General features: G+C 38.5%; 1 protein-coding gene across 1 annotated transcript in view; it reads right to left on the bottom strand.

Annotated features, from left to right (window-relative positions):
- ROBO2 (roundabout guidance receptor 2) overlaps nucleotides 1–23,167 on the bottom strand; it is a 584,467-nt gene extending 561,300 nt beyond the window's left edge. Inside the window, exon 1 of the mRNA XM_080815165.1 lies at nucleotides 22,589–23,167. Coding sequence (XP_080671291.1) covers nucleotides 22,589–22,649 — 61 coding nt within the window. The 5' untranslated portion in view covers nucleotides 22,650–23,167. The remainder of the gene's footprint in view (nucleotides 1–22,588) is intronic.
- Between the last annotated feature and the right edge of the window lie 211 nt (nucleotides 23,168–23,378).

Below are 23,378 nucleotides of genomic sequence, written 5' to 3'. Positions count from 1 at the left end.
ATTTTACCCCCAAAGGATTTTCTCTCTGCCTTTGGTCTTTTCCTCTTTAATAACACTTCAATAGAGGTCACATATTGCATTTTTGAATAACATTAACCAACTTTAAAATCTCTAGATGAGTTTTTGTTGCCTTCCTTCCATGACCGAGCCTTTCTCAAGAAACCCTCCAACTCTGCTCCCCAGAGGACCCTCCCCTCTATCCATATACCTCAGCCAGAAACACCACATCACTGAGAATTGGAAAGAAGACGGCAGAGTACCCAGAGTTCTCCTAGTCCCACATTTACAACTAGATAGCATCCATATACAAGTCAGGAAACTGGAGAGTGATCCAAAGGTTTGCAGAACTAACTTCACAACTAACTGTAGAAAAGAATCTGCATCTGAAAGATTGGGAAAGACTGAAAGGCAGAGGGAGGCTGCTAGCAGAAGAGAGAGAGCTGTGCACCTGGGGACGGCAGAGAGACTGGCCCTTGCACTGGGGAGCTCACCCAGGGAAGGCTCATACCCATCACGTTTGGCTTTGAAATCCAGAGGGGCTGTGCTCGCTTTGGCAGTACATATACTAAAATCCAGAGGGGCTGAATTCTGTGAGTTTGTATAACTCCTGGGACTTGGTGCCTGGAGCTTTGGAAGTCAGCTGACTCCGCTCTGGGCCAGCCCAGAGGACGAATGATAGCTGGGTCAGAGCCCTTAAAGAGACAGCACCCTGCATAGAAAGGGAACATTAGAACAGCAGTTTACACAACACCTGGGGGCAAATGGGAGACCGATCTGTCCATGCTGTTTTTGACACGTGTTGAGGGACTTCTCTGAAAATGAGGGAGCTGGAAGGCACCATTTTCCTCCCCCACTCCCCCAGCAGAAACACAGGGCCAACTGTGGGAGGCGGGGCTACATAGACACCTGCTGCCTAACCTGCTAGCAGTGTGCCAGGCCCACGAGTTCTCCTGAGGGCTCTCCCACTTCAGACTAAACTTGGCCCTGGGCTTAGAACAAATTTTGTTAGTGCACGCACCCTGCCCGGCCAAGGGGTGCATAGCTGCCACCATGAACCACGCCCACTCACCCCACCATGCCCAGGTACACCCAGACATTGCCTGGCATTTTGCCTAGCCTCGTGCCCCTAGCCACCCTGACCTGCAGTCCCCAGCCACCACAGTGATTCAGATACCTGGAACAGAACTAGTGGCCCAGAGCAAATGTTCCTAACATCCCTGCCCACTCACCTGCTTGGACCCCACCAACACCACAGAGAGTAAGCACAGCCCTCAACATGCAGAGAGTCAGTGCAGTCCACTGCGTGGAAAGGAAAGGTGGCTCAGACACAACTGCAGAGCCAATGCAACACACACAGGATACTCTCTTGAAATGCCGGGTTCTGGTGAACAGGGGACACTGCATTGCAGGGCACCCCAGGCCCTCTTCTTCATAAAGTCACACTTTCAAGAGCAGAGGACATAGCTATGTTTGTTAACACAGAGAAACAGACCAGAAAGGCAGACAAAATGAGAAGACAGAGAAAATTTTCCCAAATGAAAGAGCAGGTAAAAGCCGTGGCCGGAGATCTAGGTGAAACAGATGTAAGAAACATGCCAGATAGAGAACTTAAAACAATGACCGTAAGAATACTCAACGGACCTGAGAAAAGAGTGGAAGACATGAATGAGACCCTTAATACGGAGATATTAAATAACAGAACAGAGTTAAGGGCTCAATAAATGAATGAGAACAATGCTTGCTAGAATGAACAGCAAGATGAAAGAAGCGGAGGAACGAATTAGTAACCTAGAAGAGAGTAACGGGAAGTACTCAAGCTGAACAAAAAGGGGAAAGAATTATGCAAAATGAGAATAGATCTAGGGAACTCAGTGATTTTATCAAAAGTAATAACATTGGTATTATGGGAGTCCCTATAAATAATATAATTAATTAATATAAGTTGTATATTGTTCATATAATAATATAATAAGTAAATAGATAAATTTGTTTATTTAAGAGAGAGCCTACAGGAGTGGTAGGGAGGGGCAGAGGGAGAGGGAGGAGCAGACACCCTGCTGAGCAGCTTCATTCCTGGGATCATGACCTGAGCTGAAGGCAGATTCGTAACCAACGGAGCCACCCAGGCGCCCCAACAGTAGTGGATTTTAACACCCCACCTGTATCAATGGACAGATCATCTAAATAGGAAATTAACAAGGAAACAATGATTTTGAATGACACACGAGAATAGATATACTCGGAACATTCCATCCTAAAACAGCAGAATACACATTCTTTCCAAGGGCACAGGGAACATTCTGCAAAATAGATCACGTATTAGCCTATAAAACAAGACTCAACAAATTTAAGAAGACTGAAGTCATACCATGCATCTTTCCTGACTACAATGCTATGAAACTAGAAGTCAATCATGAGAGAAAATCTGGAAAGACCACAAATATATGGAGGTTAAATAACTAAAGAATGAAATGGTTGACCAGGAAATAAGAAATTAAAAAATACATGGAAGCAAATGAAAATGAAAACACAGTGGTCCAAACTTGGGGTTAAAGCAAAAGCGGTTCTAAGAGGGAAGTTTATAGCAACACAGGCCTACCTCAAGAAGCAAGAAAAATCTCAAACAATCCAACCTTACAGCTAAAGGAGCTAGAAAAAGAACAAAACACAAAGCCCAAAGCCAGCAGAAAGAAGAAAATAATAAAGATTAAAGAAAAATAAATCACATAGAAGCTAAGAAAAACAACAGATCAATGAAATTAGGAGATGGTTCTTTAAAAAAAAAAAAAATCAAAAAGTTGGTAAGCCTCTACCAGATTTGTCAAGGGGAAAAAAATAAATAAATAAAAGGAAGGACTCAAATAAAATCACAAATGAGAGAGGAGAAATAACAACCAAGGCCACAGAAATAAAAACAAGCTAGAAGAAATGGATAAATAATATAAATAAATAAAGAAATTCCTAGAAACCACCATCAAAACACTAAAACTGAAACGGGAAGAAAGAGAAAACTTGGACAGACTCATAACCAGCAAAGAAATTGAATCAGTAATCAAAAAACTCAAACAAAAGTCCAGGACCAGACTGCTTCACAGGGGAATTTAAAGAGTTAATACCTATTCATCTTAAACAATTCCCCAAAAATAGAAAAGGAAGTAAAACTTCTAAATGAATTCTATGAGGCTAACATTATCCTGATTCCAAAACCAGATAAAGATACCACTAAAGAAAAGAACTACAGGACAATATCCCTGATGAATATAGATGCAAAAATCCTCAATAAAATACTAGCAAATCAAATCCAACAATACATTTAAAAAATTATTCACCATGATCAAGTGGGATTTATTCCTGGTTTGTAAGGCTGGTTCAATATTCACAAATCAATCAACATGATACATCATGTTAATAAGAGAAAGGATAAGAACCATAGGATCATTTCAAAAGATGTAGAAAAAGCATTTGACAAAATGCAACATCCATTCATGGTAAAAATCCTCAACAAAGTATCACAGCAAATAAATATCAACAAATATCACAAATGATAAAGGCCATATTTGAAAAACCCACAGGTAACATCATTCTGAATGGGAAAAAAAACTGAGAGCTTTTCTCCTAAGGTCAGGAACACGGCAAGGATGTCCACTCTGACCACTTTTATTCAATATAGTACTGCAAGTCCTAGTTCCAGCAATCAGAAAACAAAAAGAAATAAATGGCATCCAAATCAGTAAGTAAAAAGTTAAGACTTTCACTATTTGCAGGTGACATGAACTATATATAGAAAACCAGAAAGACTGATAAACAAATTCAGTAAAGTTGTAGGATACAAAACCAATGTGCAGAAATCTGTTGCATTTCTATACACCAATAATGAAGCAGCAGAAAGAGAAATTAAGAAAACAGTCTAATTTATAACTGCGCTAAGAATAAAGAGAAGCCTAGGAATAAAGCTAACCAAAGAGATGAAACACCTGTACTCTGAAAACTATAAAATGCTGAAAAAAGAAATTAAAGATGATACAAAGAAACAGAAAGCTACTCCGTGCTCATGGATTGGAAGAACACGTATCGTTAAAATGTTTATCCTACCAAAAGCAATCTACACGTTTAAAGTAATGTGACCAAAAACTAAGAGCATTTTCACAGAACTAGAGGAAACAATTCTAAAATGTGTATGGAACCACAAAAGACCCTGAATCTTGAAAAAGAAAAGCAAAGCTGGAGGCATCACAATTCCAGACTTCAAATTATATTACAAAGCTGTAGTGATCAAAACAATATGCCACTGGCACAAAAACAGACACATAGATCAATAAAAAAGAATAGAAAACCCAGAAATAGTCCGACAACTCTATGGTCAATTAATCTTTGGAAAGAATTTCCAATAAGAAAAAGAATGTCTCCTAAACAAACGGTGTTAGGAAAACTGGACAGCAACGTGCAAAATAAAGAAACCAGACCACTTTCTTACACCATACACACAAATAAATTTTAAATGAATGAAGACCTAAATCTGTGACCTGAAACCATAAAAATCCTAGAAAAGAACATAGGCAGTAACTTCTTTGACATTGGCCGTAGCAGCTTCTTTCTAGATATGTCTCCTGGGGCGAGGGAAACAAAAGCAAAAAAGAAACTCTCAGGACTTCACCAAAATAAAGAGTTTCTGCATAGCGAAGGGAACAATCAACAACACTAAAAGGCAACCTACAGGGGTGCCAGGGTGGCTCAGTTGGTTAAGCTTAAGCGTCTGCCTTCAGCTCAGGTCATGGTCCCAGGATACTGGATGGAGCAGGGAGCCTGCTTCTCCCTCTCCTTCTGCCTGTTGCTCCCCCTGCTTGTGCTCTCTCTCATTCTCTCTCTGTCAAATAGATAAATAAAATCTTTAAAAAAAAAAAAAAAAAAGGCAACCTACAGAATGGGAGAAGACTTTGCAAATGACAGATCTGTTCAAGGGTTAGTATCCCAAATATACAAAGAACTTGTAAAATTCAACACCCCAAAACCAAATAATCCAAGGAAAAAATGGGCAGAAGACATGTACAGACATTTCTCCAAAGGAGATATCCGGATCCAACAGACACATGAAAAGATGTTTATCATCACTGATCATCACGGAAATGCAAATCAAACCTACAGTGAGATATGACCTCATACCTGTCAGAATGGCTAAAATCAACAACATAAGAAGCAACAGGTATGAAAGAGGATGGAGAGAAAGGGGAACTCTCTTTCACTGTTGATAGGAATACAAACTGGTACAGCCACTCTGGAAAACAGTATAGAGGTTCCTCAAAAAGTTAAAAATAGAACTACCCTGTGATCTAGCAATTGGCACTACTGGCCATTTACCCAAAGACTATATAAACTCTAATTCGAAGGGATATATGCACCCCTATGTGGATAGCATCATTATTTACAATAGCTAGGATACGGAAGCAGCCCAAGTTCCACTGACTGGTGTATCAATAAAGAAAACATAAGATAAATGCACATAAGTATGTATGTGTATTTATGTATATATATTATGTACACATATTTATGTGTGTGTATATATACATACATGACTACGACTCAGCCATGGAAAGGGATGAACTCTTGCCATTTGCAATGACATGGATGGAGCTGCAGCGCGTAATTAAGCAAAATAAGTCAGAGAAAGACAAATACCATATGATTTCACTCACATGTGGAATTTAAGAAATGGAACAAACAAGGAAAGGGGAAAAAAGAGAGAAAGAGGGAAACTAAGAAACAGACTCAATTACAGGGAAGGAACTGATGGTTACCATCAGGGGAGGCGAGTGGGTGGGGGGTAGGTAAAATAGGCGATGGGGGTTAAAGAGCACACTTACCACCATGAGCTGTGAGTAGTGTACAGCATTGCTGAATCACTGTGTCTACTCTAACTCTGTACATTAACTAATTGGAACTAAAATAAAAAGTCAAAAAAAGAAACACCACACCTATTAAGCTCATGCCTTAAATACCCTTTCCACCCTACCCAAGTACTTGTCCAAATGGCAATCACAACACTCCTTGACTGCCCAAGTTTGGTGAAGCTTCTCACAGGGCTGTGGACAGCTTTTTAGGTTTTAGACTGTACAAATACCTCAACTACAGTAGTACTTGAGGGCACCGACCTTCTTGAAGTCATCTTGGACCTAAAGAGTTCCGTCAACCGCACCTAGTATAGGTACATTCCAGATGTAAGCTGAGGGGATGGACGAAAAGTGGTGGATTTGGAGAAATGATATGGGGTGGGGAGGGGAATATCCATCTTCTGGCTCCATCTGCCTTATGGCCCAACCCACTCTTTCACCTACCCCTCTAATGAAAAATGGGTATTTTATATTCAACAAGCTATAACCCCAAGCCAAATCGGACTCACTCTCTGTTTTGCGGTGATGCATATACAAGAAATGTTTTTTTGCACTTTCAGATCATAAAGAAACAGTGAAAAGAAAACAGTAGTGTGAGAAAAAAAGAAAACAGTATTTTGTGATGTAAAAAAAAATTAAAATTTCTGTGTCCATGAATAGAGTGTTATTAGAACATAGCCCTGCTCGTTCATTTACATATTGTCTATGGCCACTTTCCCCCTACAAAGGCAAAGTTGAGTAGTTGAGACAGAGGAGGTTTTAGGATCAGCAAAGCTAGAAATAGTGACGGGCCCTAATAGCTTTAAGGTACCCAGTCCACAGTATCATGCTCCTTCCCTGACTAGCCGAGGCGCCAGGAGACTACAAGAACAGGAAGGCATCGATGGGCATTGGCAGTCAGTTCTGCATTCCTTCTGTTCTCTTGGGCTCATCATGAAGGATATAAAATAATCACCAAACCTGAGGTACTAACTGCCATGTGATGCCTACCAAACATTTGGAAAGGTTTTAAACCGAGAAAGGTGATTTTAAAATCCAATTTCAGGATATTGTTGTGCCCACTACCATGAATTTATTAAAAATAATGAGACCAGAAGAAAAACACAAGGAAGAAGTTGAACCCGTGCAGCCAAGCTCAGGTGTAATTTTCCAATCCAGCTACCATTTTGCAGCTCTCTACAGAACAGAGACTATAAAATTTTTCACATTTCTCTTAAACTGGAGAGCCCCAAAGGGTGCATGCCTAAGAAGACCTCACTATTGTTGAAAGCAATAAAAGAACTACGTTCTGGATCCTGTTCAACCCATGCGTCTGATTAAAATTCTTGTCTCTTTACCAAGTGGATTCATATTGTTTACCATCTTTTTTTTCTTAATAAAAGATTTTATTTATTTATCTGACAGGCAGAGATCACAAGTAGACAGAGAGGCAGGCAGAGACAGAGATGGGGAAGCAGGCTCCCTGCTGAGCAGAGAGCCTGATGCGGGGATCATGACCTGAGCTGAAGGCAGAAGCTTTAACCCACTGAGCCACCCAGGCGCCCCTAACACCTTTCTTTTGAAATGCAATGCGTGTTTGCATTAATCATCTCCTCTAACTTAATTCAAGGATAATTTTAAAATCTGAGTATTTTTCACCTAAGCTTAACTCATTGCTTCCAAATTTCTGTGACTCAGTCATGAAAAGTAGTGGGTGAACTCTTCTAAACATGGTTACATTTTTGCCAATCTCTTCTTTCAATGTTTAAAAAAGGCTTAATGGGATCCAACTTAATATTGTTTCTCATGATCTTTGGCAAGGATATTCAGAGACAGTAAGTACATCCTTCTCTAGTTCTAAGTGGACAGGGATTTTCCAAAAGAACCTCTTCTATTCTGCCAAAATCTCTCTCTCACACTCTCATGGTCTAGCAATGAAATGCAAAATGACAGAAGTATTTCAATGGCACTTGAGCCACATTCATTGAGAGAAGCTCTCCCTCGTCAGTGAGGCAACACTCCCCTAAATGGGCACTAGAATCTCCTGACCTTTAAACTGGCACACAAAGACTCCTAATCTGAATCTCATTTGCTCTTTGCACCCACTCCCCTATTTATCCCCCAGGCCCTTTCAGTTTTATTGGTTTGCTAGCTTCTCCCTCTACTTAGATATCTGGATTTCTGATTATTTCCCTGAAGAATTCATTTGCATATATATACCAAATAAAGCATTAGTTCTTACTCTGCTAAGAAGTTCTGCAAATCATTTCTATGCTCAGGGGTCAAGGGGTGTGTTGGGGGGGTTCGGTTCTGGTAGCTTTCTAATATTGGATATATAATTTCTTTTTATCATTTTGTTCTCTCCTTGATATCACTAATAAAGATGTTCAATCAGACCTCACTTGAAGCTGATCTCTAGACATCACCCACCAAATCGTTACATTTTCATCTCTGATTGCCCTTGGGTATTACCACCTCTTAACAAGCTATTTCACTTCCACCGAGTGAAAAACAGGTTGGGGGAAGCATCACACAGAGCTTTTTTAAACGTTGTTTGTTCTCATATTCAGACCACAATAAAGGCTTTTCAACGAACATGAGTACAAGGACCAGACTAGGCTGTTACATCAAAAAAATAGATTTAAAATGTAAAGTGAACAGCAGAAATGAGAATAATCGTAAAAGCACACTAAGGGCTGGCCTGCTTTACCATCTAAATATTACCAGTCTAGATGACATGAGAATCATGCTAAAAACAGCATGAGAAAGCATCACCTCGCATTTTCTAGCTGCCATACATGAGCCCTCAAACCTGGAAGTTTTTCTAACAATGCAGCTCAGATGATTGACACGGTTCCTAAACCTCAAATAATTTTATTTGAATTATGCCATGTATCCAATGTAATGGAAAGATATAGTGAAGAGAGATCGTAATGATAACCTCTCTAGTCCGTTACACTAAACTCGCCTGTAGTTGTCAATAGACAGACAGACATACACACATAACAACGTCTTTGTAATCACACTGTTCCTTATATCCAAGTGCTCATGGGAAACTAACACCTGCCACCCCTAACACTTTCTCATTAGATGCTTCTCTAAAATCTCAAGAGTACTGTAATTAGTTGCTTTATCAAACAAACAAAAATGTGATTTGGATGCTGTGAAAGGGATCAGTTCAGACAACGTTTTGCATATAAGATCTAATATCACCTCTTAGCATGATGGTCATCACAAACACCATCAAAATAAAAGAATGGCTAAATGGGGTATTTTTATAAGTGTTCACTGGGGATATTCTCACCATTTCAATTGTATCTTAACAGTTCATGAAACACTATTAAAAAAAAAAAAAGACTATTTCAGGTAGTGAAAATTTAGCAACTTCTTTGTCTAAAGCTTTGACAATGTATAAGATCTAATTTGCAAAGGAGCCAAAGTAGTATGAAGACCTTTCCTGTCTGCCTTTTCCCCCCCATTAAAAACAGAAGGTATTAATCACCCGATTTCAAAGGCGGCTGACTGACGCTATTCACCGAGTAGGGCATTCTCACTAATGTGGCCCCATGAATAACTCTCAAGGCTTTTATTGTGGCTCTGAGTGGACTCTTAGCAGCACAGTCTCGCTTTAGCAAGCCCTCATCCCCTCAGGCTCCAAAAGGATTATAGATAGTGGCTGAAAGAAAGCATCATTGGTAAAAACAAAAGTTTTTAAGGAGACAAAAAATGGGAGCAAAGTGGACATATTGGAGACAAGTCATGATTCATGGCCTGTGCTGTGTTCTGCCTCTCTTTCTCTTACTCAATACACTCTTTAGTTTTACTGCTGGATAAGAGGAGACCAGCCCAGTGCACTTCTCCTAGCAACCAATATCAGTCAGCAAAGAAGGCATGTCATTTGCTCAAAGGGAAAACGGAAGAATTTGGGGTCATACAAAGCCAGACACATGTTCTTTTGCATTTGATCCCAAATTGATTATCAAAAAGGATTCAGTAAATGCTAAATAATTCTGTTTTATGTGAATGTTAACAATCCATAGAACTAAATATCAGCTTGTCCACTTGCTAGATAGTAGAGTTTCAAATGCTGGTCCAATTCATTTCATTCAAATGTTCAGTTTTTCACTTTTTCAACATTCCCCCCTGCCACACACACACACACACACACACACACACACACACACACACCCCACTACCCCAACCCCTTACCCTTCACAGAGATTGCCCTTCCCAGATACATCCTTGCACCTCCTGGATTAGTTATAATAAAAAGATTACGTATAAACTCCTGTAGGACCCCATGTTCAGAGCACTTAAACTGAATCTTAAGACAGACTAGAAAAACAAGTGCCTGGTTGTCTGATGGTGTATGCCATCTTTAGCGGCTGCTTAGGAAGATAAAAACCACCTTCTGGAAAAGAAAAGTTGAACCAACTTGGAATCGAAGCTCAACACAATGAGACACATTCATTGGGAGCCTCAAAAATCTGGAGAGAGTTTCATAACACCCAACTGATGAACATCACAGGTGTTACAGTTTAACTGAAAAGAACAATAATAATTTATAGCCTGGAAAATGTTCTTCTTAAAATAAAAGTTGTCTGTGGGATTGTGAGTAGAGGGCAGGCATCAAACAACTCAAGTTTATTCATATCTTACAACCATGTGTGTATGGGGCAGGGGGAGAGGAGGGATCTTTGCCCAAACTCTGTACCCACATGTTGTACATATTTTTCTCATTCTTTTTCTCTTTCATTTTGTGTGAGAAGTTGACATTATCCAGGCTTTCAAATCACAAAGGCGGATTGAAACACTTAAAAACATACTTAGCTACAAAATCACCTACATGTTTTCATGACGGTGAGCGAGGAACTCCCCAGTTAAATCTGTTAGCACTTCTTTTCTGGGGAAATTATTAAACTGCATTTGTGAGGAGAAAAGGAAGCTGAAAAATTAACTGAATGATGGCTAAGATTTGCGAGTAGAGGGCTAAGGTACCCTGGAAATACTCTTTCTCTGTTAGCTCTTAACTCTTGAGAATATCACTGCAGCGAAAAAAGTAGTTCTGGGACCATCAGATTCATGTTCTAACTCTTCACGGTCCATTCTGCATGAAAATAAAAGTGCCGGGGAATTGCTCAATTGCCTGGCATTTTCTTTTTCAAAGGTTACATCCTTCTTACTCAGTTTCTCTTCCAATCAATGAACCAGGTGGGGAGGGGTTCACATGATTGGAATTTGGGTGATGGCTTCTTGCTGTAGTTGTTGACATTCGAAGGTACTTTAGAATAGACAAGCTGTTGCATATTTAAGGAGGGGCAGGTGAAAAGCCTTCCCTAATTTAAAAGATCAACAATGTACTTCTTCATCAATAGACTATTATTTGACAATACATTAAAGCACACATTAAAGATATAAACACATCTTAGAATGCCTGTTGCCAGGTTCATACTGAATGTCCCTTAATTTAATGTTACCCTGAAAACTATATTCTATAATTATCAGATATGTCTAAATGATATAGTTTAACTGTATTTTAGCATTTGCTAGTATTTGGAAATAAATATTATAAAACTTTAAAGTGTGCCCATAACCTTGATTTATAAAATTAATAACTTTTTTAAAAGATTTTTTTATAAGTTTATTTGACAGAAAGAGACACAGTGAGAGAGGGAACACAAGCACAGGGAGTGGGAGAGGGAGAAGCAGGCTTCCCGCTAAGCGGGAGCCCTATGCGGTACTCGATCCCAGGACCCTGGGATCATGACCTGAGCTGAAGGCAGCCGCTTAATGACTAAGCCACCCAGGTGCCCCATAACCTTTTCTTATAAAGAAAACTTCTTCATTTAATCTTTTTTTGAAAATCAAAAATTCCTTTTTTGATCATACCTATGAACATTTTTAATTTTTTAATTTAATTTTATTATGTTATGTTTGTCGCCATGCCCCACGTCATTAGTTTTTGATGTGGCGTTCCAAGATTCATTATTTATGATAAGTTATGAACATTTTAATTGTTTGTAACTTACATAGGTTTTAGACAAATCTTCTAAACAAAAAATGGTTCCAACTGGGGGTTCCTTGTTTAAACTTGAAAAGGCATGGAATGGCATAGCTGAGTTATATTCCATGTTCTCCAGTTCATTTCCAAAAAGACTTGGAACCAAAAACTAGGACAAAAGATCCCACATCAATCCTTACAATGGAAATTAAAAAGTGGCCATTAACCCTGCCCCCTGAGCTGAAACTGCTGGGTTGCATATGGTTCTAGTTACAGTGGCCATAAAGTAAGTACATTGGCTTAAGACTATTGTTTTCTCAATATTATTATTTTTTAATTCAATTCATTAATAAAGAAATGATGGGTTCCACCGATCGTTAATGGATAAAAGTGGATATAAATCGTTAAGACTAGAGAATTTGGCCTATCATCCATATTCACATCATGAAGCCCACACCAAAATACAGGGTTAGACCCTCTGTGGATTGGACAATAAAGGATTATTTTCAAAGATGAATGTGTATGGTTTGGGATAACTTTTTTTCAAGCTAAATTTTCTCCTCCAATTGTACTCAAACATAATCATAAATGATAAAACATTAAACTAAATTACTCACAATAACAGAATTTAAGGCTAAGTGGGTTCTGGAGATTACACAGTAGAGTAAGGATCTAAAGTCATACAATTAATTAGCAGGAAAGCAAAAGCTACAGTCTAGAGCTTCTGGCCACCCGGAGTGTGTGGTCTTCCACAATAGTAATGATATTGTTTTACTCAGATTATCCCTTCCGATATATACAACCACTCAACCTGGAAACCTAATTAATGGATAATTGTCAAAATTATTAGAATCAATGTCTATGCTAACTGAAAGAAAGAGAAGTGGACTGGAGAAAAAAATACGAGAGCCGACTGAATGTTGATTTTTAAACAATATTTTCTGTACTAGGAATATTTACTTAGAACAAGATAAGTTTGTCTTATATAATATTGATCTTCATGGTACTCTGCACCAAAAGCACCAAGTAAAAAATATTTTGGATAATATGAAAGTCAGTCAATATGAACCAAAATGCAGGTTTACGTGAACATGCTCTATCTGTTAAATTGCTATTTATAGTAAGCCTCTCTTGTTTATTCCCTTCGTTCATAATGCCACTCTCTTGGGAATCCCATTTGTTCTGTGATCAGCATATGATGCAATGGAAACGCACCTGTCGTAGCACATTTGTCACAGTTGCATAGGTGTGGCCACAGATGACTGCCCTTAAGAGGCAACAGACGTTCTTAATCAGTCACCTGAAGACCCATGCTTGAAAGATTATCTGAAAATTAGGAAATGCATCTCAAAGTTCATACTTAGTTTGATAGCCAAAGTCCTCTTAAAATTACTTGTAGATGATACTGGAAAGGGAATAATGATATAATAAAAATAATTAGTAACACCTAAATGGTGCTTATTAAGTACCAGGCCCTCTTCAGAACACTTCACATATAATTTCTCTACACAGATGTATGTGTGTGTTTTCTTATCTATATACACACATTTATTCCTCACACCAATTTGTCATGACATACATATCACCATGCCAATTCTACAGATAAAAAGGCATAAAAAGTTTAAAATATTTCTTCAGACTCACTCAGTAGTGTTTGTTGACGGACCCAATACTCTTACACTCTGTGCCTTATGGACAAACTTTGTTACAATTCCGCTAGATTTCTTGCCTTTGCCTTAGCACACCTTTGTCATCTCTGTGCCATTCCTCCGATTATTCCTTTTGCTTTCATGCAATTTCCAATCTTTCCGTCTACTAAAGTCCCACTCTTCCTATAAGTGACCTGTTTGATCTTGACGTCCCTCAGATTGCACCAGCTGGAAAGCATCTATTCCTTCTCTGAGTTCTCACACTATGTTGTGTGTATCTTCAACCATTTATCAGACACAACTTTTGCTTTAGTGACTCAAACAGGTGTTATCTTCTCTTCTAAAGGGTGATCTTGTTGAAGGTGGGAACCATTTCACAGGTCATTACGTTCCTCACAGGGCCTATAGCCAGTTGCCTTGTTTATAAGCGATGCTCAGTAAGCATGTGCTCAGTCAAATAAATAACCTCAACACATCTCAAGCTATTTCTCCTGTTGACATGTTCAGAAAATAGCTAGTCATTTCAGGAACAAGAGTCTGGAACTCTTCTAAAAGAGTCCCAGGGCTGAGAAGTTGGAAAGAGTCTCTCCAGAGAAGCATGGTATAGAGATAAATATCTCTCGACCCTAGCTACAGCTCTACCATTTTGTAGCAAAGGAATCTGCGACAAGGCACATAAAATCACTGAGCTTCAGTTCTCCATGTGTCCAACCAATGGCAGAGCTGTACTGTATAGCTGCAAAAACTTCTAGCTCTGAGGTGCTATCATTTCCATGATTTATACAGAGTATTATTGAAGTCTCTACTAAAAGTGAAAAGTTCAATTCGGGTTAATTTCATTTGTAAGACTTTATAGGGTGATTGGAGAAGACTTAGAAGACAATCATTGATGGGATTAGAAATCAGTACCGATGGAAATTTAAGGTATATTATTACAATATAAGATTATTATTTTATTACATTATTACATTATTATATTACAATATAAAATTATTACAATATAAAATTGTTTCACTATAAACACCATATCCAACTCATAAAGGCCACCCAATGTTTTCTTTTCAAAGTGGATTAAAATACATTCACCTCATACATTGCCAGTAGGAAAGTAAAATGGCACAGTTGTTTTGGAAAATGGTTTGCAGTTCCTCAAAAGGTTATACATGGAGTCACCATATGACCCACCAACTCTGTTCCACGTAAACATCAAAAGAAATGAAAATATAGGTGAAAATATATGAAGATTAGTACACAAATGCTCACAGCAGTAATATTTATAATAGACAAAAACTGGAAACAACTCAAATGTCCATGAATTGATTAATTCAAAGGATAAATGATATGGAATAGTACCCTGCAAGAAAAAGTAATGAAATATGGATACGTCCTGCGACATGGGTGAGCCTTAAAAACATTAGACAAGGGGAAAGAAGCTAGTCACAAACGACCAAATAGTACATGATTCTATCACAGAAAATGTCCAAAATGGACATATGTACAGAGACAGAAAGCAGACAGGTGGCCTCCCAGCACTGGCAGAGGGGTGGTAGATGAGGAGTAAGATACAGGGTTTCTTTTGTTAGAGAATAAAAAAGTTCTAAAATTAGATTGTAGTGATGGTTGCACAATTCTGTGAATATGCTAAAAACCACTGAGTTGTATACTGTATGTAGGTGAAGTGTATGGTATATGAACTACATTTCAATAAACTTGCTGGGAGAAAAGAAATTTAATTAGTAAAATTGAGGGATGTCTGTGTTGGCCCTTATCTCAGTTTAAAAAAAAAATGAATTTTCCAGTTAAGAGCCCTTTGAATTTTATTCTTAAAACTGAAAGTGGGTCTATAAAGAGGGTCAAACATGTCTAATTCCTGACTATGCTTCAGTTTAATGTCAATGACGGTAAATGGGGCCTTGGATATGATGATTACAACAACAGATAGGGTAGGCCACTGTCCACTACTGAGGTATTACTTTTAATCTTCCTCTTCTTTTTCAATTATTATTAAGACATCTATTAGGAGACTAATAATAGAAGTAATCCACTTAATTGTATATCTAAAAATTAACTTTTCTGTTGCTAATGCACACATGGAAAGCTGCCCTAAATGTGCACAGAAGTCTCAACTTCTAAACCATTCTATAAGTCATTATATAAGTCTACATTCCTTAGTGGGGAGGGAACATGTATGCCACTAATAAGGCACATCAGAACCATTTAAAGGAGTTCTCCATTTATATACATACCGTTCAATAATGTGTTAAAAACAGAGCAGTGTTAGTAAGGGGTCGGGGGGAGAGTGACCATGAAAACCACCATGACAGAAAATATTCTTGGTTTGATGGGAAAAAATCCTAACAGAGCAAATGGCCAATTCTCTATCTTCAGCCATGTGAAAAGCAGAACATTAAATCACCAAAATTCATAATGTCATTTGTGTCAAAATACACATGTTTGGGAATCCTCTCTGTCTCTCACTAGACTCACATACACAGGTGCCCACATACAGACCTCAAAATGAATAAACAAACCTTGTTCAGATGGTAAATGTCTCATGTGTGAGAAGGGCATGAATATAAACATCTCAAAAACACCCCATGAGCACATTTTAATTTACTCAACAAATATTTGAATATTTACTATGTGTCATCCAGTTCTCTAAGCACTACAGGAACATTCTTAAGCATGACAAAACTAAGTCTCTGCCCCAGGAGCCCAGTGGAAGAGTCAAGACAATAAACAAACATTTCTACCTGTCTATTGTTGGGAGAAAATTTTTCATGGGTCTTTCATGTTTCTGCACATCTTGCTAACAGAGCCACTAATCCCCTTTACTCCAAACGAGCTTTTCAAGTATGTTTATATACCAAAGAGTCTTCTAAAATTGGTGGTGAGCTCCCTTGAGAGCATAAGGCAGATTTGCTTATTATCCAATATAGTCAAGGCAATGTCTTCCTCTGGGGCAAAGGTTAGGCAGTTTCCTTATTGCCTGTTATAAAACATTCAGATTCCCAAGATCTGGCTTCCTGGGCCATGTGACTAAGCCACTATGTGTGTGTCATCTCCCTCGGTCGCACTACACTGCCTCCAAATCACTTCAGGGGTAAGGTAGATTGAAACGAACCTAACATCATGCTCCTTGCTCTGACATGACTAATGAAGCCCATCATCTCTGATCCAGATATCTCATTTCTCTTCCCAGCATTCATGAAGTTGTGGCACTCTTAATTTCTTAGCTTACAAGCAGAGTAAGGTGCCAGCCCTTTCATTGCTCTTTACACACACACACACACACACACACACACACACACACACTCTTCCAGGAGGCGATAAGTGCTATGAGAAAACATTGAGACAGGTAAAGGAGGCAGCCCAATACTGTTTCAAGGGAAGTAATTTTAGATAGGGATGCCCATATTTCTGAAGAGATGTTAGATAGGGACTTGTTAAATCAATTGAAAGATTTGCCCACGGAAAAATCTGAGGAAGCACGTTTCAGTTAGCAGAAAGAACAAATGCGAAAGCCTAAGTCAGAAACAGAACATCAAAAAGGAAAGTTTTAAATTTAGGTGTGGGGTGTGAGCAGATGAGGTCAAAGAGGCAGAAAGGGGCCTGAATAGTCTTGTAAACCATTGAAGAGTTCTGAGTGGATGCCTTTACACGATTCTGGGCAGGAAGCTGCCATTATCTTACTTATACACTTTTAAAAGGTACCCCTGGCTACTGTGGAAAACTAAGGGGGGTGGGGATTGGTGCAGGTATTGGAGGAGCAGAAGTGGAAGGTAGATAGTCATTTCTCAGGCTATTGTAGTAGTCCAGTTTTTTACCAGGATGATAGTGGTAAAATAGTAAGAAATGTTTGGTATCTTATTATTTGAAAATACGTCAAACAATGTAATGGATGGGATGGGAGATGGATTAGGATGGCCCTTGTGATGCTCACAGGGGGGTGTATCGAAGTGCCGAATCACTATATTCTACACCTGAAACTAATATAACATGCGTTAACTCACTAGAATTAAAATAAAAACTCCATAAAAAACAATATATTGGACACTTAGAAGAATGGATAAATGGATAGCTATGAGGTAATCAGGTACAGTAAAATAAATAATGCTAGAAACTAGGAGAGGATACCTGAGTGTTCACTGTACAATGCTTTCAGCTTTGCTGTATGTTTGAAAATGTTTAAAATAAAATGTTGGGGGGAAATCATAAATATGCACATAAGATCATTGGTATCAAGATATATTTCAAAGTGTTTACTCACAAGTTGGATATGGACTATGAGAATAAGTCAAGAATGATTTCTACTTTGGGGTCATGAAAATCTCTGGAAATAATGATTCATTTACTGAGCTGGAAATGACTAGAAAGGGAAGAGATTCTATCCTCAGTTTGGGTTTGGTATTTTTCCTTTTTTTTTAAAAAATGATATATAACTGACATATTAGCTTTAGATATGCAACATAGTGATGTGATAATCTGTGTAGACTGCAAAATGATCACCACAGTATGTCCAATTACCATCCAAGTTTGATATATTCTTATTAGATCAAGCAAAAATGTCCAGTAGTCAGCTGGATATGTGAAACACTGTTCCAGGCACTGGAGATACAACAGTACATATTAGAGCCAAGGTGCAGTCTCATGAAAGCTATATCTCCCCACAAAACGATTTACAGCAAGGTGAGAATCATCCGCATTAAGATGGATTTAAAACCCATGTGACTAGGTAAGAATTCTTAAGGATTAGATGCAAATGGAGAAGAAAACACTAAGAATTGAGGCGTAGGTTATCCCAAAACAGTTTTGAGTTAGAAAGGGGTATTTGGGGTGAGTATACTAAACATTAGATGCTATATTAGAGCTCTGTGATGGCATAACATACACTTAAAACATTGAAAGAATTGATGGGAATTCCCCCTTAAAAGACTTTACATAATCATTCATTCATGCTTTATTCAATAATTTTAAAAAAAGAAAATCAATATCAATATTAATGTATTAATTTAGATTGATAGGTCTATACCTAGAAACACTATAAGAAGCTAACACTAATTTTCTTAGAAATAAATCGATAAAATGGCACTCTGTAAATTTCCATTGTCTGTTTGAACTCAGATCGGTAGACTTCTGTTTGCCTAACCGGTAAAAGATAGGATCTATGCTAAATAAGTTTGCATAAAGTTATATAGTATTATAACTTTACGGATATATTTGGATATATCCAAGGGTAGAACATTATTAACGTTTCTCCTTTAAAGGCAGATTTTCTAAATTGTTGTTCAAGGAACATATCTTCTCCACTTTTCAACTGTTTCTCTAATTCTTTCCACCAGGGTTCCCCCCCCCAAAAAAGGAGGAGGAGAAGAAAGAAATGAAGGAGAAAGAGGAAGAGGAGAGGGAGTGGTAGAAGAGGAATAGGAGGAGAAATAAGTAAGAGGGAAATTTTTCTTTCCTAAAACTCAAAAAAAACCAGATTACACATCAGAAGTCAGTGTGTCTCGTACAGACTGTGGGAACTCCTAAAGCAGCTATCACTAGACACACACCTCTCACATAACTAAGTTCCCTTCATTACTATATATGTATCCCAGTATATGCACTGTGCATCACAGCGATATTTTGATTGTCAAAGATGCTATTTTACACAACTGCTCTGGGATGAGATAATCAGAATTGTTATTATTATTATTTTCTATAATCTTGACCTTTTTTCTTCCTTTAAGATATTCTTTTTTACGTTCTAAGGAATCCTTTTGGTTTATGGTCCTCATGTTGCCTAGAATCAAAGGTTATTCAAACAAAGCCAACTGGAAGTGATATTACTACATAGTTGCAAGAACAAATTTCAGGTTACTTAGATGCAATTTAAGTTCTGAAATGGACTACATATGGCTATGATAATGAGCCCATTACTAAAAGAAACACTTTAGCAAAATGTATAAACCTGCATGAGATTATACATCTACACCATGCACACACATTATTGTTATCTCTCCAAATATCATGTGGGCCATTTTCATTTAAGAATAGTTAAAAATTAAAGATAAGAACAGTATTCTCATTTTAAAAACATCCTTTCACAATTACTGCAAAATTACTAAATTGACACAATGCACAGGAAGTCGATGTAATTAAAAAGCATTGTAGTAATTTATTTTTAGTTCCCTGTAAATGACTGTAAAAACATAGTTTCATCTAAAAATAAAGAAAATCTGGAGAACAAAAACTAAACTCAACATGTATTCTCCCATGGAACAGTAAAGAAAAATATGCATGTGGTTCATGAATCTGTATTAAATGAAAAAATCTTTATTTATATCCCAAATAGAAAAGTTTGTCTGTAGTTCCCAACTAACTTAATGTTTATTCTCTACGGATTCCTATAGACATAAGATACTGAAAAATCATAAATAATATTAGCACATATCTCCTAGGAGGAGGCAAAACTCCAACATTTTTCATATACTATAAAAATGCACATATAAATAACCCACCAAGCAAATTTCAATGCAAATCTATGTATCATTTGTCACTGAATAAAATTAATTTCTCTGTCTAGCACAAGGATAGTCAGTATATCTTTGAAACGGTACAAGCTTCTCTAAATTTGAAATTCATGGGGAGAATAAGCACACACTTCTAAGAAGGATAATAAGTAAATAGAAATCATAGAATCCTGGAAGAGAAAGAGCTTAGAGATCCTACAAACCAACCCCCTCATTATATATGTGAGCGCTCGGTCCCAGTGTTGAAATAGCCTAGAGGGCAGTGTTGTCTACATCCCAAATTTTCAACAATCCCCATGGAGAGGCTGTCATCATTCTGGAGTAAACCAAAGGCAGTCCAATGTCAAATGTGTGCTTTATGCACTCATTCGGTAAGTGTCCACAGTTTCCTTTGCTTTAGAAGTAGTAGATGCTAATATAAAAACTAGTTTCACACACACACACATATTTACCATTCCCTTTTATTGGGTATTTTCACTACATTACCATGAATTTTGCAGCACAATTTTGATTCAGACATAAACTTCCCCCTTATCCTATAATGTTAAATCAAAACAAAGGTCCTAGGTGTGTCTCTGGGGCAGGAGGGGTGAGATAGGGCAAGAAGGAAGAAGGGAGAGAGGAAAAGGAGCGAGGGAGTCAGGCTGGGAGGGAGGGAGAGAGGGAAGGAGAGAGATGATGTCTTTCTACTGCTGTTCCAGCAAGCTGGTTAATTGCATTTGTTTCATATATCTCCAAACACCCTGGTACATTAATTACATTCTGTAACACCAAGCTTTTCCGATTCCCTCTGTCACTTCCACTGAGCAATTTAATTGTATTCCTCTTAGCTACACACTAATTCAAAAAAAAAAAAAAAAAAGGAAAAGAAAGAAAGAAAGAAAAGAAAAGAAAAAAAACAACTTGGTGATAATTCTGTAATATAATATATAATTTATACGGGCATTCCCGGTATGGAAATACGTAAATTCATGGCTTATGAGGCTATATTATCCAAAAAAGTTCTACCAAAGTCTTCTTATCATGATAATCAAACACACTTAGGAAAAATATGTAAGCCTTTTGGTTGGGGCAACGTAAATGTACTGTAAAGGTAAATGTATTGCCGAAGAAAACGTATGGTGACTGATTAGGTGTGACTATGGATATTGTCACAGTGTGAGTCACAGTGATTAATTCCTAAACATCTACTACTTAGAAGGGAAAAAGAAAAAGCAGTGCGCCCACATGAATGCTTTGCCTCCTATTGCTGGGGGCAAAGGTACTCCTGTAGTCCCTGATTGAAAACAGCCACGTGACAGTAGGTAAACTCATCTGTACTGCTTCATGTTTATAGACAGTCTTCCCGTTTGTATCTTCCGATAGATTGGGTTCTGTGCAGCAGCAGCTGCCAGGAACAAAGTTAGCTCCTACAGGCGGGCAAAAATAGGCAGTGTCCCAAAAAAATGAGTTCGTCCACAATGCAACTGCTGAAGGAAAGTTTATGTAGCAACAAGCTACTATGGTGGCTCAAATATTTGGACCGACACACAGATTCTTTACAAGTACAATAGTTACAGATCTAAAGTCCGACAATCCACATTCTCAGGAAAAACAACAACAATAACAACATGGTCTACTCTTCTCTTTATACATATTCTTTCCATTGATTTAAAAATTAAGGTCTCTAGAAGGTTAATACCAAATGTTCTTTCGACTTTCTTCTTATAAACAAACAGAAAAGCATGTTAATGATTACTTCCGCACATCATTCAAAAGAGCTACATTAAAAAAAAAAAAAAAAGATTTTGCAATCCTCACACCAGAAACTGACATCCTGTGAAAATATCCCAGGAAACCATAGCTGAACAAAAGACAGGAGACTGGGAGGTAGAATGCTGTCTGCTTGACAGACTGACTCAACCTAGAGGGAGACACCTAGGGCACCTGTTTCAGATCCCCATTGTGTTCGCCACTGGGGACTGAGCTGAGTGTTCTGTGCCCACAGCCGGCCCAAGGCTTATGTTTCCCCCTTCCTGGAGCCTCGCCCAGTCTTACTTTTGACAGTTTTCTCCCTAGGATCTGAATGCTTGATTCTGATTTCACACTGGAAGAGCACTCAGCCACACACAAGTGACACCCACTGATCCCTGAGGCACCCTGCCTCGAATTCCTAACCCACTGAACCTTCGCTGAAGTGTCTATTACTATTTTTCTTCACTTGAATTTCTAAGCCAAAGTTCAGATACAGGAACAAATACCAAAAGGGAGTAGGCACAAGCATATCTGAGAGATTTGCTTAAATATTCCTTTTTCGAACAAGACCGAGAGCCTATTATTTATTATCCAACTCCTCAATTAATTAAGTAAATTACAACAATAACACCAATAGGTGACTACTAACACGTTCCACCTGCAGCAGTTTAGAAACAAAGACTTAAAACCTCTGCCCCCCAGAAGCCCCCGTGCCTGTTCAAAAGGGACTAACAGACATAATGTCATTTTATTTATAGCCCACAACGCACTCAGAAAGAAATGGTTTTGGGGATGGGGGGAAGGAGAAAAGTATTTTCAACTTACCGTCAACCCGAACGTATAAAAATCCACAGAGCAGTAGTTGTGTAAACATCAGCCGACTCATTTTGACATATTAAAAAGGATCCAGATTGTTTAAGAAACCAATCCCAGAGAGCAAAAGTACAAAAATAAGTATCAAAAAAAGAGGTAGGTCCAAAGTTTAGACTTTCCTAGATGCTAATTAAAGTCAGGAAGAGCAAATCGCCAAGATCAGAAGGGGTTAGTGGAGAGGTCTTGAATGGGGCACGTTTAGATCCATCCACATTAACAGAGGGCACTCCAAAAGCTGTTGTATTTCCACCCTCTGGCTTCCTAAATTCCCACAAATTCAGCCCAGCCGGAGGGATTATTCAAGTGTGTCTAACCCTCTCTCCTCAGGCTCCATTGCCATCCAAAGCCAAGTTCTTTCTTCAGAAGTCAAGAAGATGAAGGGGGAGGAAAAAGACCTAATTCCTAGAAAGTGTTCCACAAACTTGCCAGCGCGCTGCCGAAAAACCATTGGCCTGCCTACGGGTGTTCTCTCCCCCGTCTCCGTCTCGGTAGCAGCTCCACGTCCAGAGTTATTTTATTATTATTATATATATATATTTTTTTCACTTAACTTCCATAGTAAGGATGTCAAAGCAACACTTTGCAGGCGGGCCGACTTGGCGGGCCTCTCCTTTGCAGCCTCGTTGCCTCCCGCCACCACTCCGGTTTCCGAAAGAGAGGCAAAGAGCAATCAGGACGACTCGGGTGGAGAATCCGAACTCCGACGAGGTGGGGCTGCAGGGGAGGGAGGGAACGAGGGGCA

Source organism: Martes martes (genome assembly GCF_963455335.1).
Source record: "Martes martes genome assembly, chromosome: 1".
Classification (NCBI taxonomy): domain Eukaryota; kingdom Metazoa; phylum Chordata; class Mammalia; order Carnivora; family Mustelidae; genus Martes; species Martes martes.
This window is presented reverse-complemented; position numbering and strand designations above follow the sequence as displayed.